This window comes from Sclerotinia sclerotiorum, genomic scaffold, assembly GCF_000146945.2.
Source record: "Sclerotinia sclerotiorum 1980 UF-70 scaffold_29 genomic scaffold, whole genome shotgun sequence".
NCBI lineage: Eukaryota > Fungi > Ascomycota > Leotiomycetes > Helotiales > Sclerotiniaceae > Sclerotinia > Sclerotinia sclerotiorum.
Genome location: NW_001820807.1, coordinates 236,894 through 253,563, shown reverse-complemented (window position 1 = coordinate 253,563; position 16,670 = coordinate 236,894). Strand labels below are relative to the sequence as shown.

Genomic DNA, 16,670 nt, shown 5'->3' with positions numbered 1-16,670 from the left:
AGTGATTTCGCAAGTATAAATTATAAATTGTAAAATGTAAACTGTAAATTTTGGCCAGGATTTACAAAAAGTTAAAAAGTTTTAGCGTGCTTGGAATTGTTGGAAACCCACCAGTGACCCCCTGTTACATCCTGTAATAAATTTGACGCATAGCGATAACGGGGTCACTGGAAAATAGATAGATAGTGAGAGTCTCTTTCATCCCACCATCCCATCAACCCCACTAGAAATAAATCTGCAGCATAAGAACACTGGACTGGCGGAATATCATTCTTGTTGACTTAATCCGATTTGATTTGATTGAATTTGCTTTGCCCTCTAATCGATATACATGAAAAACTAAGAATACACGGAATACCAAAATGTCTGTCGAAACTATTACTACCATTTCCCCCATCACCAACAAGCCCGTCTTGACCAGGAATGGAATCTCTGCGGAAGATCTACAGCAGTTGCCCATTACTGCCACCGAAGCATTCTCGAAGTTTCGAAAGACTTCATTGAAAGAACGACAAGACATTGTAAAGAAGGCTCTCAAGCTCTTGAACGACAAGCAAGATGAACTGGCGAAAGAGTTAACAGAACAGATGGGCCGACCCATTGCCTATACTGCGAAGGAAGTCGCGACAGCTGTGAAGAGAGGAGAATACCTTTTGAAGATCAGTGAAGATGCATTGAAGGATACAGACGGAGAAGCAGAGAAAGGATTCAAGAGATTCATCCGAAAGGTGCCTGTTGGACCGTGTCTCATCCTTTTCGCATGGAACGTAAGAGTTGTCTACCGGCCCCTTATTTCTCTAGCTAACATTACGATTTCCTTAGTACCCCTATCTTATTCTCGTGAACTCCCTGATACCTGCCCTCCTTGCAGGTAACTCGGTCATCCTAAAGCCATCTCCGCAGACACCCACTATCGTTGAACATATTGCCACTATATTTTCCGAAGCTGGCCTCCCAGATAATGTTATCCAGTACTTCCACTGCGGCTCCCCTCTCATTATCGAATCTATTGTTAGAGATCCAAAAGTATCTCTAGTGTGCTTCACCGGATCTGTAGCTGGTGGTTTGGCTACAGCTAAGGCTGCAGCAGATAGAATCGTGAATGTTGGTCTTGAGCTTGGTGGCAAGGATCCCGCATACGTAAGAGGAGATATCGATGTAGCATGGGCGGCTGAGGAGATCGTCGATGGAGCTGTTTTCAACTCGGGCCAAAGTTGTTGCAGTTTAGAAAGAATCTATGTTGATGAGAAGATCCATGATGAGTTCATTGAGGCGTTGCAGAATGTCTTGAAGAACTACAAATTAGGTGATCCTTTCGATAAGGAGACGGTAAGTACCTCACACACAATTTTCGCTGGCTCAATACTTACTACTTGCTTATGCAGCACGTCGGCCCCGTCGTCTCAAAAAGGTCAAAGGAAACGATCGAGGCTCACATCAAGGATGCATTGGATAAGGGTGCCAAGGATCTCACTCCCGAGAACGAGACTTTCAAGGCACCTCCTCCAGAAGGCAACTACGTTAAGCCAACGTTGCTTGGTAATGTTGATCATAGCATGACCGTGATGACGGAAGAGACTTTCGGTCCCGTCATCCCGGTGATGAAAGTCAAGAGTGATGATGAAGCCATAAAACTCATGAATGACAGTGAATTTGGGTTGACCGCTTCGATATGGACGAAAGACACGGCCAAAGCAGCCGAATTAGCTGAAGATGTAGAGGCTGGAACTGTCTTTGTGAACAGATGCGATTATCCAAGCCCTGTAAGTCACTTTGCCCCTAGATGTACATGGACATGAACATGGCTCACAAGTATTGACAGGACCTTGCATGGACTGGATGGAAAAATTCCGGAAGGGGCGTCACTCTAAGTAAATTTGGCTTCGAACAATTCGTCAAGCTGAAGAGCTACCACTTGAAGGATTACCCTAAATGAGGGTTTTGAGTATTACTTCTACACTTGTGTGCTTGTGATACTGAAGTCTCGAACCATTTTTGAGCCTTTTCACACCAGACATCAGAGCCACAAATCGATAAGCTCAAGTCGAAAGCGAACATTTGAGTAGAAATAAGCGACGGAAGGATTCATATAGACGAATGACGAATCTACCTTGACATTTTCCGTGGTGCTGAAAGTTCCTTGATGTTCAAGTTCTACACATGTCGAATGTCAATCTGGCATTGACGGGCCATGGCGCTTCGACGCCATCGAAACACAGATTACAACTTTGGGCAGGCAATATGCAAATTTTATTAGTGATACAATCTCGAAGAATTCTTGTGTCAAGTAAATGTTTGGTAAAGGTTTAGTCAATGTTGATCCATTTTTCCAAGGTAACGCAAGGGAGCAATTTGATTGGATAAATAAATTTAACCAAAAATGGTGAGAATTAGAACTAAGCCTTACTGCAAAGAATTGAAGGGAGAAATCTAATGGAATGAAAACATTGCATCACATGATCGATCAACCCTTCCTTATTCCTATCTTCCTGTCGTGTTCCCTCGCATTTCCACGCTTTTCCCTTATTCCGGTATGCTCTTGGGCGTCATTCCGTGCCTCTTTGATCTGAATCTGTACATCATATCTATTGAAGGTACTTTCAAATGGGACTCATTTTTATAGACTTTGCTATTATTAGTATCCAAGGTATTAGATTTGGGGTCTTAGGTATTACTGACTTTGACTATCTAGATCTTTTGACATTAAACGTGTTCAGCTCGCCAACCCCTTTGATAGATCTGTTAGCGATACATTCTACATTTGACCATCTTGTTGGTCATCAACATTCCAGAAAAGGCCTCATCTGATAAGAAGGTAATCTAGGAAATTCCCATTTCCTTCAAATTCTGGAGTAAGGAATCCGCCACGTTACGTCGCCGGCTTGCCGTTACTTTGAGGCGTACCAAAGAATGGGAATTTGAATGCACCCGAAGTCGTACGCATCATTGTGGTACTGACTCTGTGTAATTTCTCATTTGATAGTGTCGTTGCCCTTGACAGCAAACTGGCAATCACTGTCAAAAAAAGAACCTTTCCTCTTTATAGTATCTTTTGGGATTTTTTTTTTTTTTCCATATATCTTGTTCAATTATCGCCAGTCTTATCATCCAGGTATTGGCAGACAGCTCTTCAGCAATTCTTCTTCTTTACGGTCAGCAACATACATCACCAGTTATTCTTTCCTTTTTTTGTGTCATTAATTACAGCCATTCCTCGTCACGCGTCTTCCAATATCCTGCATATTCATCGTTTCAGAAAAGCACGTCCACCTTCCATACTCCGTTCTCAATCTATAAAATATCATCACGAGGGACATTCATATTGCCAATATAACAATAACCTATCTTCAAAATATCATCGGATATATACTTAAAAGCACATACATTCATCTCAATTCACATTCAATCACTTGTCAACATGTCCTGCATGCAAATCAAAGCAACCTTTTCAAAGCTCAGCAGTAAATATGCTGAAACCTTCCGAATGAAGCCAAAAACACCTAAAACTTTATCTATTGTAAGCATCTATATCATTTGGAATTTCCTCGAACAATAACTCTAACATAGCAATTACAGAGCGCACCCTTCAACTTCCAAGAAGGCCCTGCAGTGAATCTCCCCGGCTATTCCGAGGATGAGTAAGTTAGCCTTCCCACCACTCATACCTCATCGCAAATGCTCAAATGCTAATGTAGAAATACAGAATATCACTCATGAAGGAGAAAGCCATTGCATCGACGGCCGTCGCCTCGGATAACCACCACGGGAATCTCAATCGATGCTACGATTCGGATATATCTGAATCACATTCTAAGACGGGGTCTCATGGGTGTGGGATTGGAAGGAGTGTAGCTTACCATGCGAGAAGGGCTAGTAGGGGATGTATGCATGGTAATTGAGATAGAAGGTGATGCATAGATTTTGGGTGGGTGGTGGGTTGTCACTTGTATGAGTATGGGTTATCACTTGTATGAGTATGGGTTGGTGTACGATATTGGGTTGGTGGGATGGCTACGGAGATTGCTACGGAGTTATATGGATGGGGCAGATGGAAAATTGTTATAAATTGCTATAGGATGGTGTTATGACGGTGTGGAAGGGGAAAACTTTTGGTCATAGTCATATAAGTGACATCGGGACCGACACTGAATGGTAATGGGAATAGGAACATATAGCTCTATGATGGTTTTATACAAATTGATAGAACTAAAGATAGAATCAATAATTGAATATTTCATTTGTTATACCTTGAGAGTCTCTCAGGAAGTCAGTTATTGATTTTTCTTGAATAAATACTGCAGAAATATAAAATCTTACATCTTAATATTGCTTGTTCTGAATTTCAAAGATTAGCCGATCTATTCTGTTCATCTTCTTCATCAATCTCTATAGAATCCCGAGGAATGGAAATATACGTCTAATGTATGTCAAGCAAGAACTTTCCTCAACACCGGAGTAGAGCTGTCATCAGAAGCGTAAAAGAAATTACTTAAGTGAGGAGCGCCCGCGGAGTAACCTACACATAGATCATCCTTCTATTAAACACCATGCCTATGTAAAAACTGGGAAATCTATCCATATCAGACGCAAAAGTGCTGCAAATCCTCAACGTAAAGTAAAGCAGAGTATTCTCAAGAGCCAAAAACAAATTACGCCAGGTCCAAAAGCCTCCAAATAATACTGAAAGAAATACTTAAACATCGTACACATCATCGTCCTCGGGCTCCCAGCTTCCATCTGCACTTTCTCGTGAAGCACTTTTTCTAGGCGTGGGATATCTGGGTATGAGCTTATGGTTCGAGATTGCACTAGCTGCAGGGGTTTTAGCTGTAGAACTATGAAAAGTACCAAATTTAGGAGTGCCTGACATGGCGGCGATATTCTTGGGGAAGGCACTCTTAGGAGTCACAATCCTGGGGATGGCACTTCTACGGCCAGTTGTTTTTGCGGTTTTTGCTTTCGCGGTGGCAGCGGGTCTGATGAGGTTGGGTCTAGAAGCGCTGCTGGAGGTAAGTTCGTTCGCCTTCTTAGCCCTAGGCGTGTCGGCCTTCGGAATGGCTGCCGTAGGAGTGGCAGTCTTAGTTGCGGCTGCCTTCCTAGTGGTACTCCTCGGAGTAGCCTTTTGCTTCTTTTCTGGCTCCCACTCCCCATCCTTACTATCTCCCGAAGCACCATTTCTGATCACATACTTTGGAGTGGCCAAGTCCCTGATGCTGTAATCTCGCGCCATGGATGGTATTCGAAGAATACCTTCAGCCGAAACTTCAGTGGTAAATGTGTTTTGATGAGTAAAATCTCGAGATTGGACTTCTCTCATGGCGTGAGTATTGACGTTGGATGAACCACCGCTGAGATATGTTGTGGGCATTGAAGTATATTCATATTCTGGACAAAGAATCTGAGAGCCGTTCAAATTATTTCTTCCATCATTTCCTCTCCTACCAACGGTATGTCTCGAAATCGATCCAGAGCTGTATCGAGCAGATCCTACAATGCTAATCTTATCAGTTCTTCCGCCAACTCCAAAATTGTACCTAAGGGGGCCTGGTGCATCTCTCTCAGCAGTAGTCAGTATATTTGTAGAGACAACTTCTAAACCAGCTCCAGTAATGTATTCCGAAGAACCAGGAGAATTATTTGCGATGTGTCTCATGAGGGTATCTTCCATATCATCAGTTCTCAATTCATCGCTCGTATTGACTCTACTCATCTCAACTTCCCAATTATTTTTGGCTGGAGTAACTTCTCGGAGAAGCGATTTATAATCCTCAGCAATTATATCCGCGACATCCTGTCGCAATTTTGGGGGAGGTTTTGGGCCACGCCCTACTGGACCCTTTCGATACCAATTTGTCATAACACCCGATTTTGGTGGTGGGCCTGATGTTGCTTCTGGTCGGAAAGCTGGGTTTAGGTAGTTGGCGCGGTAGGTCATGTCGTAGTCTCTCAGAGCTTTGCGAACTTTCTGAAGATCTAGCGAGGCAATCTGCGCAGCAGGTATTAGTAAGAATATTGCCAAAGGTTCTGGGTGAGGATTGGAAGTAGCATGAAAGAAGGGCAATAGGAGCGGATGAAAGACTAACATCTTCATCATCGAAGGGAGCATCAAAACCTTTATGTGTCCATGCTGGCATTTGCATTCCTTCTCCAGCTCTGTGTGCGTAAAACAAGTCAGTTTCAAACAGTGAAATTTGATGATAGAACTCAAAACATACCTCATAGCAGTGTCATAACTGTCTCCTACCATCAAAAAACTTATGCTCATATAATCCCATTGGAATATTCTCAAAAGGCTTTTCAGCAGTTCTCTTGTGCTCCAAATCCAATTTCTGAACAAGAAAATCCTCGTCACTCAATGCTGGACCCAGAATGGGACCGGTGAGCTCGTAATCAGTCAGATTAATATTATAACCAGTGCTATCGAGCTGATTCTCTGAGATCGGAGGGTTCTTAGCATCTCGAAAGCCAGGCCACGGGAAACTGCCGTCCACGAACTTATCTCCAGACATATTGGCAAGATCTATATCGGGCGTCGCGTCGCAAAATCTATGTAGTTTCTTGCTGTGGAGGTAGAGCTCTGATGGCATTGTGATGACGAAGGGGTTATTGTCGCGATTGTTTAAGATTTGAAGAGAGAATTCGAGGTTCAGCCCGGCATTTCTAGTTGGGAAAGGCCAGCGTTGAAAGCGCTCGTCACCCAAGTACATTGGCTCGAACATTGACTCAAACATTGGCTCGATCTGGTTAGCCGTTGCGAGTGCTGCGGAGAGTTTGGATAAGAAGTTGTAGATAGTAGGTAATTGAGGCATAGACTCACTAGGATCAATGACTCAAGATTCTGGTTATGATGCAGCTTGTACTGCAGCTGTATAATAAAGGAAAAGGTCAGCTTTCAAAATAAGTTTGATGTGTGAATAATTGACCGGAGAGCGGTGAAGGAGACTGATTGTCCAAGTAGTGAATAGGCATTGTCAGATGTCAGGTCTTGAAGTAATGAAGACAGTTCAGCCCAGAAGAAGTGAAGTCTTCCGGGTACAAGAAAGGAAGACTATTCCCGAAGAAATTATCATGGAAAACAAGAGAAAAAGTGATTTGAGTGTAAGAATAATGTTGTTTTTTCAGAAAATCTGGAAGGAAACATTGAAGGGCCATCTTTGTGAAGCACAGAGAAAAACAAAAGTTCCGTTATTGGACGAATAGCTCGGCGCGAGAAGTTTCTAGAACATGGAAACAGACATCTTTCAAAATTAATCGCACTGATCACATAAAGTATACATTTGGGAGATTGACAAGAGCCGGCATTCTCAAACAAAATTCAACTATAACAGGAATAAAAAAGTGGTATCATTAGAACAACCATGGACAGCCCTCGAATGCAGATGTGTGAATGGCAAGAAAAATATCGACTTTAAGAAGTGCACGGACTCTTCTTTGTTGGAAAATATTTGAAGAAAACTGAAGATGGAAGTGGTATGAATAAAAGAGCTATTGACAATTCTCGAATCTAGACCTAGAGGAATACAACAGCTTGTTGCTTTCTCAAGGATAATGGAGACGGTAGTTGAAAAGATAGAGATATTCTGCTACTTTTCAACCAATAGGGTGCAATGATTTAGCAGAAAGTGACTTCAATGTTGTGGATGAATGGTGATGGAGCAATGAAACAAGAAACTTTAAACAAGAAAGGTAGCAGAAATTCACCGGCAGAAGGGCGAGGCACCCACATCAATCCCAACTGTCTTTTCAACCGCACTGGTTGTTGATAATCTTATATGAAAGATTAGATAGAAAGAGATAAGTTTATCATGTTGTAATTAATTCCATCTGGAGATTAGATGAAGAAGTGCGACTAGCCTAACCTGAACAAGATGAGACTGTGCTCTAACCGAACCGATCAGACCAATTAGATGCATTTACACCTCGCTATAACTCAAACAAGACAAATAATTATATAAACAACTAATGCTTCTACTTTGAATATGAAGCTATTATAATATTATAATAGAAAAATAACAAGAGTAAGAGTCAGTGCTTATAAACAACCGATTATTTTCTAATCACGAAAAACAAATATCTTTAAAAACTAATTATTTTTATATAATTATTTTAATATAAAACATATCAAAATCTTCCAAGCCCTAAAAATTATTATTAAAAATCACCAAAGGCTAAATTAAACATTATTCATTTGGTCACTCACACTCATTCATTCATGATCGAATTCCTTATCAACCAAATCCATATTCTCAAGATCATTTTTGTGTATCTAATCTATTCAAAAATCTGCAAAATCTTTTCCCGCTTCCCCCTCGCAAACTCTATTTGGTATCTTTTGCATTCATGCCACATTCGTCTTCAACCGTCTATCTTCCTCCACCGAAAATGCGAAAAAATGCTAATAGTATATCGAATCTAACTCCTATGAAACCTAACCAAGGTAGCAAAGAACTCCCTTGCATAAAAAACGCCTGTGATTTTGTGGGTTATGTACATGCGTAAAAAGAGGTGGCATTCATATTGTACAGTCGGGGTGTGCCGTATTTGGTGTACTCGGGTCTGTAAAGTATGAAGAAAAAAAAGAAAATGATGAGGGTGGACATAAACATTAAATATGAATTGTGTGCTGTAAATCTCGAGGATGGATGTGGCTGTGAAAAGAATAAACTCGTGATGAAACGAAGAAATTGGCCGCGTTTGAGATGAGGCCAAAAATACCAATAAAAGTTGGAATTCAACAGTATTGGCTCGACATTGAGCCAAAGGTATGATCTTTGGCTGAATATCTTTTGGGTATAATTTCGTTTAGGCAACACCCGTTGCTGGGTAGTACCAAGCACATACCGCAATGATTCTATTGAATGTCAGTTGAAGATAGCATGGAGACGGGAAATAGAACTCACATGTACAGGCATTGTAAAAGCATTCCTTCCAACCAATGACTCTTACCATCACCAATCAAATAATTGACCAGTAAGATAGCCACAAAAAGGACAGCAACTTGGAAACCATCGAAACTCAAGTTCATTGCATCGTTGCCCATTATCCATCCGATGACGACCAGTAAGGGGATAAGGAACAAGGCGACTTGCATACTAGAACCAACTGCGACACCAATTGCAAGGTCCATCTTATCTTTGCAAGCAACCGTTACTGCAGTGGCATGCTCTGCAGCATTTCCAACGATAGGAAGGAGAATAAGACCAACAAATTCTTCCGAAACTGCACCATTAGCAGTAATTGCGCCAATACTGTCAACCATGAATTCTGCGCAAAGTCCGATGATAGCAGTGCAACCTGCAAGTGTAGCCCAGGCGACCAAGATATGTAATTGTGGTCCCTCTTCCTCCTCCTCTTCCTCTTCATGTGCGTTTGGGTTAATGAGTTCGTCGTTAGGTGGTCGCTCCGTGATGTTTGCTCTTCCAGGCCCCGCCCCAATTCCACCAGCCTTGGCCAAACTCTTTGCGATTGCGCCTTGAGGTAAAGCATTCTTGCGTGGCTTCATTGGTACCTTTTGACTCTCCTCATTGAAGATTGTAGCATGTGTATGCAACTGGAAGTAAAGATAGCCGATATATACCACAAGAAGAATGACCGAGGTACCACGAGAGATGGCCGCGATTGGAGCATCGGTTGTTGTGCTCCATAAATCGAAGGCAGTAGGGACAATAACACTGGCTATAGCGAGGGCCAATAAACTTGCAGCCGTTTGCGCAACTGTTTGATTAAAGAATTGTTCTTCTCTTCTAAGTCCTCCAAAGAAGAAGCACATTCCCATGACGAGTAATAAATTGGATAAGATACTGCCAACCAAAGAGGTTTGGACAATGAGGACTTCTCCTTTCGCTAGCGCAATGATTGCGACGATCATTTCGACGGCATTTCTGATTAACATTAGTTGAGACCATAGAGCGCGATGTGTAAGACATACCCGAAAGAAGCATTTAGCAAGCCTCCTAAACTTTCACCTACATGGAGAGAGATTTCCTCGGTGGCAAAACTCAACATAGCTGCCAATGGGATGATAGCAATGAAGTTGACCACGAAAATTATAATTCCATTGACCTTGGCGTAGTTGAGCGCGATACCGACCGGTGCGGCTAGGAGTAAAATGTTGATCCACGAATTGAAAATGGTGTTTTGTAATTGATTCCTGACGGTGAAAGGCTCATGCTTCAAATCCTTTCCTTTGAAAATTCCTCCCTTCTTCTTCTCTTCGCCATCTACCTGCTCCCTGTCCTTCTTGGTCCATCTGCTGAGGAATCTTCGTCGAGCCTTCTCTTCCACACTAGGTTGTCGCGATGATCGCCTTCCAACAATTGTTTCTTCTGTACTTGGATCGCTAGGTCGTCCATCATTATTCGTAGGTGTCTTGTCCAACTGCTGCATCTCCACAGCACCTCCACCTTGCTGAGTAAAAAACGGCGCTTGGCTCGCTGATGATCGTGGTCCATCTTCAGTTTTGACGTTTCTTAAGCCCACGTCCTCGTAACCTGTTAAAGCTTCCTCATCGGGAAGTTGAGCTGGAAATGTACTACTGCGTCTTGTGGTTTTCGAAAAAGGGTTCCATTCTGTCCCTGGACCATGCCATGCTTCTTTTCGCGCGGCCCGCTTCGTAGTGTCTAAATTGAACATAATAGTAAGTATCACCCATCAACTAATGGGTATGAAAAAAATAAAAAAAAGAATAAATTCTCGGCAGGGGTATTAATATAATGACCATTGACCAAAAGATATCTCTGAGAAAAAGGAATCACTAACAAAGGTTGAAGTCGTTTGGAGCCATGTTTTTGTAATGTAGTGTCAAGCTGGCAATGTCTGGGGGATTGCTGACGCGATACAGGTCGTTCTTGAGTGGATCTGGTCCTAAAGTGCGGTCGTATTGGTAGTAAAACGAGTTAAATGAGTAAAATGAGTAGGCAGATAACAAGGCACTGCCAGGCTCTCGAAGGTTTTGGTGAGTTGAATGTCCGTAAATGCGATGCAACAGAATTATTCCTGCTGACCCACCGGCGCTTGACTCTCAAATTGGATGATGATTTGGATAAAAGAATCGAATAAGAGAGTAATAGTCTTTCTTTTTTCCCAAAGTGAGGCGATCTTCCGGAATGCAAGTGATTCCGTTGATTGGGATTAAGGGTTCAGATGCTCCCAATGTTCCAATTCGTCGTCCGTGTACTCTTGGATGTATCGTTATAAGATTATTATCGAAATTATATTGTGATAAGGGGCCGTTGTATTCCGTAGCCTTCACAAAATCCCAAGGAGAGATCGATAAAGTCTTATGCTTTAACGAGAAGGCGAAATGATAAACAGCTTGTGAGTTGTTACTCTTTCTTGGATTTGAATCGCAAGCAAAGGTGGCTCAGCGATATTTGAATTTGTGTGTTGGTCTGTTGATCTTTCTCTCTCTCTCTCTCGCTCTGTCTTCTTTTCTCTCTGTTTATGAGCGAGCTCGCGTTGCTAGGTTCTTTTTAGTTATGAGCGGACGAAACTACTTGCCCCAGTGTAGTGCTGCTAACTGTGGCTGATGAAGGGTCCTACTAGGTCGATTTGAGTAAAAGACGTTTGACCTAATAGAAGGCTGCGGGTTTGAAATTTTGTATGTAAAACATGTAAAACCCGAGGTGTTGGGAAATATGAATAACAGGTTATTTGTTTGTAAAAGAAGAAAATAGACGATGGGATGATTTAATGATTTTGAGAAAATTTCGAGGAGATCCAAGGTAAACACCACTCCTATCACACCTACCACTCCCGCTGTTTGGAGTGAAGCCAAAGTCTTGGCAAATGTGCGATATTAGTTTCCTATCGGGCGGCTGGCTGGGACTGTAAAAGATATCAGAAATTCTTATTATGAATTGCTAAATAAGATAATGTTGTTATCGTCGTTGAGTCCCCTCGGCGATCGTTCTGTTCTGCGTAGTTTTAGAGGCGTATGGTGGATGATGCTATCATAAAAGTATCTAGACAATAGATAATATGAAGATGGAGTAGTGAGGTTTGATAAGAGAAGATGGTCAAAGTTATGCATTAATGGTTGAAGTTTGTTATTTCCATTTGCATTTTGCAGTTTGCGCAGACTTTTATATACATGGCGATATTTTATTTATGACTGAAGTTACTGTATATCTCAAAGAATCATCTGTTAGAGAATACCTTGATATCTTGTGTTATTGATTCATCCATCATCCATCATTTATCATTCACCCTATATCATTCTTCAAACTTTCAATGGGATTCACGATTCACGACAATACACAAGAATAAGAGTACTGTCATCAAGTCTGTCAACATTCTAGAATCTTGGTCCCCAAAGATCCAAACAAATTGAAGCAATGAATAACCCCTAATTGTAAATGCTAAAAGAAAAGCAAGGAATATCAACAATTACAAGCGCCACTTAAATCATTAATATCTCAATCTTCCATCTTGGCGCCGTGGCATCAGAAGCTTCAGTAATCTTGATTCTAACCAAGCTTCCTGGGTGTTCTATGAATTGGACACCCGCTTTACACTAGTTGGATGCATGTATAGTATATACTAGTGTATCTGCAGTACCATGCACACATCAACATCGCCAGTCAACAATAATAATAATCATGATCGAATCGAGTCAGACCCAGAATATACAATCCACAACCAACCCACAATCTGCAATACCGATCATCAATCAATCAACTCAATCAAACTAATATCAATCCATCACACACATACATGCGCCTCCTCGATGACGATGTCCCTATTTTACCCCCTTAACATATTCCTCCATCTCCATAAATTTTAAACATTCACCAGGGTCGCAAATCTGGTCCCATCAAATTTATAAAACTTTAACATCTCTATAATATTTTATGCTGTGAGACTCTCAATAGTCTGCCTCCACGGCAGTGGCCCTCGGAGAGCCAGCGGAGCGTCATTTTCATCACTATTATTCTATGGTAAAGATTGTACCGAGTACTTGCTTGTGATCCCCTCAGGAAATATGTTTACAACTTTTAATATTAAAATCAACAAACCAGATGCAGATTCATCAATGCGGGGACAAATGCACCCACTTTTGCATGGAAACACTTCCTCCCGTTATTACTTTTAGGTTTAGTTTTCAACATAGCCACACAACTACTGCTGAAATTCCACTTTTTCCCTCATTCCACATCGTCGTTCATAACCCCATTTTATTTTATTTTTCACATTATCCTGGTTCTTCCAAATCATCTTGTATTCACGTGATATTGACGAAACAACTACCGCGAACTACCGAATGCATTTTTGTCGTGGCAAACACAATATCAAATCAAATGCAACGATAGAATGAAACATCATCGATGCTGGGTCCAAAAAATGCAGATCTTCAGTCCTGGATGATTTGATTGGGGAGATTGGGTGCCAGGAACAGATCATGTGGCTGTGGCTTTTATGGGTCTGTGGCTGGTGATCACAGTAGAGGTTGAACTCTTCTCCGTACGGATCGAGCAGAAACAAAAATCGGTGAACGGGGCAACCATCAAGACGAACCGAGGGCTATGCCGTAAGTGACGGTGAGCTTTTTGAAGCAGGGGTTTAAATTCTCGATGGCAAGTCCATGCTGAGCTGTACTCGAGTACTCAAGCCTCAGAACCATGTACGGTAAGCAAGACGAGCTGCATTGGAGAGCTGACGTGTCAGGCACGCTGTAGTTCTACTAAGTCTGTTTTGCGATGCCAACGAATGTTTGGAAGGCTCTTTCTTTTTCATTTTCGTAGTTCATGATCACTGGGCATGTTCAAACCTCAAAGTTTGAGGATTCCCAAATCGTTGTTTCTGCTAGTGGCGGGTGGTATTACAGCTGATGCATCTTGCGACCATGTCCGCAGAGCGTGTTGGGCCACCAGGCCTTAAGGCTGTAAGGCGGACTTTGGGCATAGGTTGGTTGCCTCGTCTTATTTTGGCCACGTCTTTATTTAGGCCTCTGTTCATGCGCTTATTTGTTTGATTTTGAGGTGGCTTTGAACAATGCTATTGTGTTTAGAAGGATATTTGGGCAGAGTGTTTGGAATCTCAGTCTTTGACTAGATAATAGTAGAATGTATTCATCTCCAGGATTCCAATTAATTCTTGAGGCGAGGGAGAGAGCACTTTTCATCATCTCATTTCTCAATTGATGACAAAAGATTTCCTTCTGTTCTAGACTGGAATGCGCAAGTAAGATACAGACTTGGTTGGTCCTGGAAAGGGCCGAGAAGCTTCACCTCCTGTTCTTAAATCAAAGCCACCTTACATATATTCTCAGCTGGAAGTTTCCCAAGGCGAACATGACACAATTCTGTTTATTACTAAATTCTGGTCTCTATATTTTCAAAGGCCATATTAGTCAACAGCAAGCCCCCTAAAACTGACGTGCTCGCTAAACTGCTTCATCGAACACGATATTGCCAAGTGAAGTTACACCGACTTGACCTAGTGGCGATAATATTGAATATTTTTAGCCTCTGGATAGTCTTTCCAGTGCAGTGGAATGTTTGAAAGTTTGCACATAACATGCATGCATGGCATAATACTGAAGATATACAAATTTGGAAACTACTTGGCTGTGTGTCCAATTCGTAGGTTCCAATATAGAAGACAAGCGAGATAGCCACAGAAAAGTGGAAGAAAATTAGTTACATGCCGTAACATGATTGGTCACTATCTGAATACGCTCGCACGGATGGATTGAACGTACAATCCAACATGTTTATATAAACCTACTCTATCAATCACAGTAAGAACATCAAAAATTTCATCATGTCTTCTTCACGAGTCAGTAAAAATTTAAACAGCAGCGAAAAAGACGCGGATACAGCAATGTCTGCATCACCAAATAATCCATTGACCTCTATTTCAACACATTATGACGAAGGAGATTTAATACTGCAAGGGTTTGAAGGTGAAATGGCCATACTTGCAAAATGGGATGATCCCCAATGGACTGTGAAGATCTGCAAGTGGGTTCTAGGAGTACCTACACCGTGGGAGGTTGAAAATGAGGATGATGACATTGATGAGTACGATGAGGCATCATTTTTTTAGGTATTTCTCCTTTCCATCAAACTAAACATAGAATGAAGCATTAATAAAAGCCCATTTTAGAAAAATTAGTGTCTCATACAAATGGGGAAAAGCAGAGCCTTATTATGAATCGTATTACGGAGGATACATCCGATGGGACGAAGCGCAGTTGGATGCAGAATTCAGCAAGTACAAAATTGGTAATACAGATGAGAATGAACTTGTAACCCTGATAGAGACAGTGAAGGAGGGGAAATTTCAGCCTACGAACGTGGTTTGTCTTGCACTTGGAACCTTGCATGCTCGACATCCTTGGTCAAGAGAGCGGTGTTTCGGCCAACTATCGGCGCTTTTGAAATTTATAGAACTGTTGGGTAAGCAAAGCATAAGCAGAACCATATCAAACGTTAAAGACTAACATGCTTAGGGGTTCCATCAAACGCAAAAAAGCTCATACAAGATCCAGATATGACCCCTAGAGACCAAATATTTTTTTCAGGTATTTGGATTCCAGGCTGTTGCAGATCCGGAGGGCATCAACGCAATTGATGAAGGAACACTACTATTCTTGGTCAATGGATATAATGAAATAACCGAGAGAATCATGGACCGTCCTCCACCAGCAATACTCATCAGTGACCGCTCTTTGGCGGCTCGAATGCAAGAAAAGAGAAGTGTTAGGGAGAAAACGAGACAAACACTCTCTATGAAAAATCTGTTTGCTTGACAGGAGATTCCTCGTATTAGTGGCTGCAGTGGTATGTCGGAAATCAATATTTAATTGGAGAAGAGCGGCAGGGAGAAAGTCTTTAAAAGGAAAGTTCATAGATGCAGGCGAAAAGATTGCATTGGCTTGTCTCGGAAAGAGAGACGGTGGAAACTTTGTTGTCGGAGAATCCAGGGAACTCAACCCTGCCGTGGAGAATAGCGAATGAATCACTTAACTAGCAGTAGTGCGAGTTACTCCTATACATTAGTAATGAAAAGCCTTTAGAAAATTACATATATGTATTAAGAATAGGACTATTGTGATGCGAATGCGTAGTATTATGTCACTGTTGGGAGAGCTAGACTGGTGAATGTGGTATTAATTTGACCGATGAGATTTGGAAGAATCATAGATAGCTTATGTGAAGCGTTGTATCAATTTTAATTTACGTACTCAATTAGCCTTTTTTCTGAGGTTTCCAATAGAATGTCACTTGAAGATATTTCGACCAAGCTTCTTGCCACTACATAGAAATGATGGAAAAGTACAAACCCAACTCGACAGCTTAGCAGGAAAATACAACAATAACTATATCAACGATTGTATTCATAAAAACATACAGACATCACGAATTCCAAGCGCCTCAATACCACCACCTCCCGCCACAGACATTCCATAGACCTTTCAAGGGGTACTGCAGATTCTGATCTTTTCTAATTGTTCTGGTATGATGTATATTCTAAGAAAAATCCACTGTGAATTCATTACTACTACTACCACCATATGGTCATGAATGTTCGAATCAAGCTTGGCCTGGGATGTTCGGATCTAGCCGGGAATTTGCTTTTCGGACTAGATTCAGACATGGATTTTAGTGCATTCCTAGTGATATTCAATCTTAACATCTACTGCAATGATTTCTCCCTTACGGCTG

At 41.6% G+C, this 16,670-nt stretch overlaps 6 protein-coding genes across 6 annotated transcripts; 3 read left to right on the top strand and 3 right to left on the bottom strand.

Moving 5' to 3' along the window:
• Nucleotides 1-362: 362 nt before the first annotated feature.
• On the top strand, nucleotides 363-2,144 carry SS1G_14111 (hypothetical protein; the record flags this gene model as incomplete). The annotated part of the gene is made up of 4 exons (XM_001584964.1): nucleotides 363-767; nucleotides 823-1,329; nucleotides 1,386-1,763; nucleotides 2,094-2,144. The coding sequence occupies 4 exons, from the start codon at nucleotides 363-365 to the stop codon at nucleotides 2,142-2,144; spliced, it is 1,341 nt and encodes a 446-aa protein (XP_001585014.1).
• Nucleotides 2,145-3,418: 1,274 nt separating this feature from the next.
• Nucleotides 3,419-3,899, top strand: SS1G_14110 (predicted protein; the record flags this gene model as incomplete). Its single annotated transcript, XM_001584963.1, has 3 exons — nucleotides 3,419-3,517; nucleotides 3,577-3,638; nucleotides 3,704-3,899. 3 exons carry the CDS (start codon nucleotides 3,419-3,421, stop codon nucleotides 3,897-3,899), a joined length of 357 nt encoding a protein of 118 aa, XP_001585013.1.
• Nucleotides 3,900-4,693: 794 nt separating this feature from the next.
• Nucleotides 4,694-6,509, bottom strand: SS1G_14109 (predicted protein; the record flags this gene model as incomplete). The annotated part of the gene is made up of 3 exons (XM_001584962.1): nucleotides 4,694-5,986; nucleotides 6,084-6,153; nucleotides 6,235-6,509. The coding sequence occupies 3 exons, from the start codon at nucleotides 6,507-6,509 to the stop codon at nucleotides 4,694-4,696; spliced, it is 1,638 nt and encodes a 545-aa protein (XP_001585012.1).
• A 2,293-nt stretch (nucleotides 6,510-8,802) lies between these two features.
• On the bottom strand, nucleotides 8,803-10,783 carry SS1G_14108 (hypothetical protein; the record flags this gene model as incomplete). The annotated part of the gene is made up of 4 exons (XM_001584961.1): nucleotides 8,803-8,851; nucleotides 8,901-9,881; nucleotides 9,929-10,619; nucleotides 10,759-10,783. The coding sequence occupies 4 exons, from the start codon at nucleotides 10,781-10,783 to the stop codon at nucleotides 8,803-8,805; spliced, it is 1,746 nt and encodes a 581-aa protein (XP_001585011.1).
• Nucleotides 10,784-13,803: 3,020 nt separating this feature from the next.
• On the bottom strand, nucleotides 13,804-13,956 carry SS1G_14107 (hypothetical protein; the record flags this gene model as incomplete). The annotated part of the gene is made up of 1 exon (XM_001584960.1): nucleotides 13,804-13,956. One exon carries the CDS (start codon nucleotides 13,954-13,956, stop codon nucleotides 13,804-13,806), a length of 153 nt encoding a protein of 50 aa, XP_001585010.1.
• An 807-nt stretch (nucleotides 13,957-14,763) lies between these two features.
• SS1G_14106 (predicted protein) lies at nucleotides 14,764-15,962 on the top strand (the record flags this gene model as incomplete). The annotated part of the gene is made up of 4 exons (XM_001584959.1): nucleotides 14,764-15,023; nucleotides 15,109-15,227; nucleotides 15,507-15,744; nucleotides 15,818-15,962. 4 exons carry the CDS (start codon nucleotides 14,764-14,766, stop codon nucleotides 15,960-15,962), a joined length of 762 nt encoding a protein of 253 aa, XP_001585009.1.
• Between the last annotated feature and the right edge of the window lie 708 nt (nucleotides 15,963-16,670).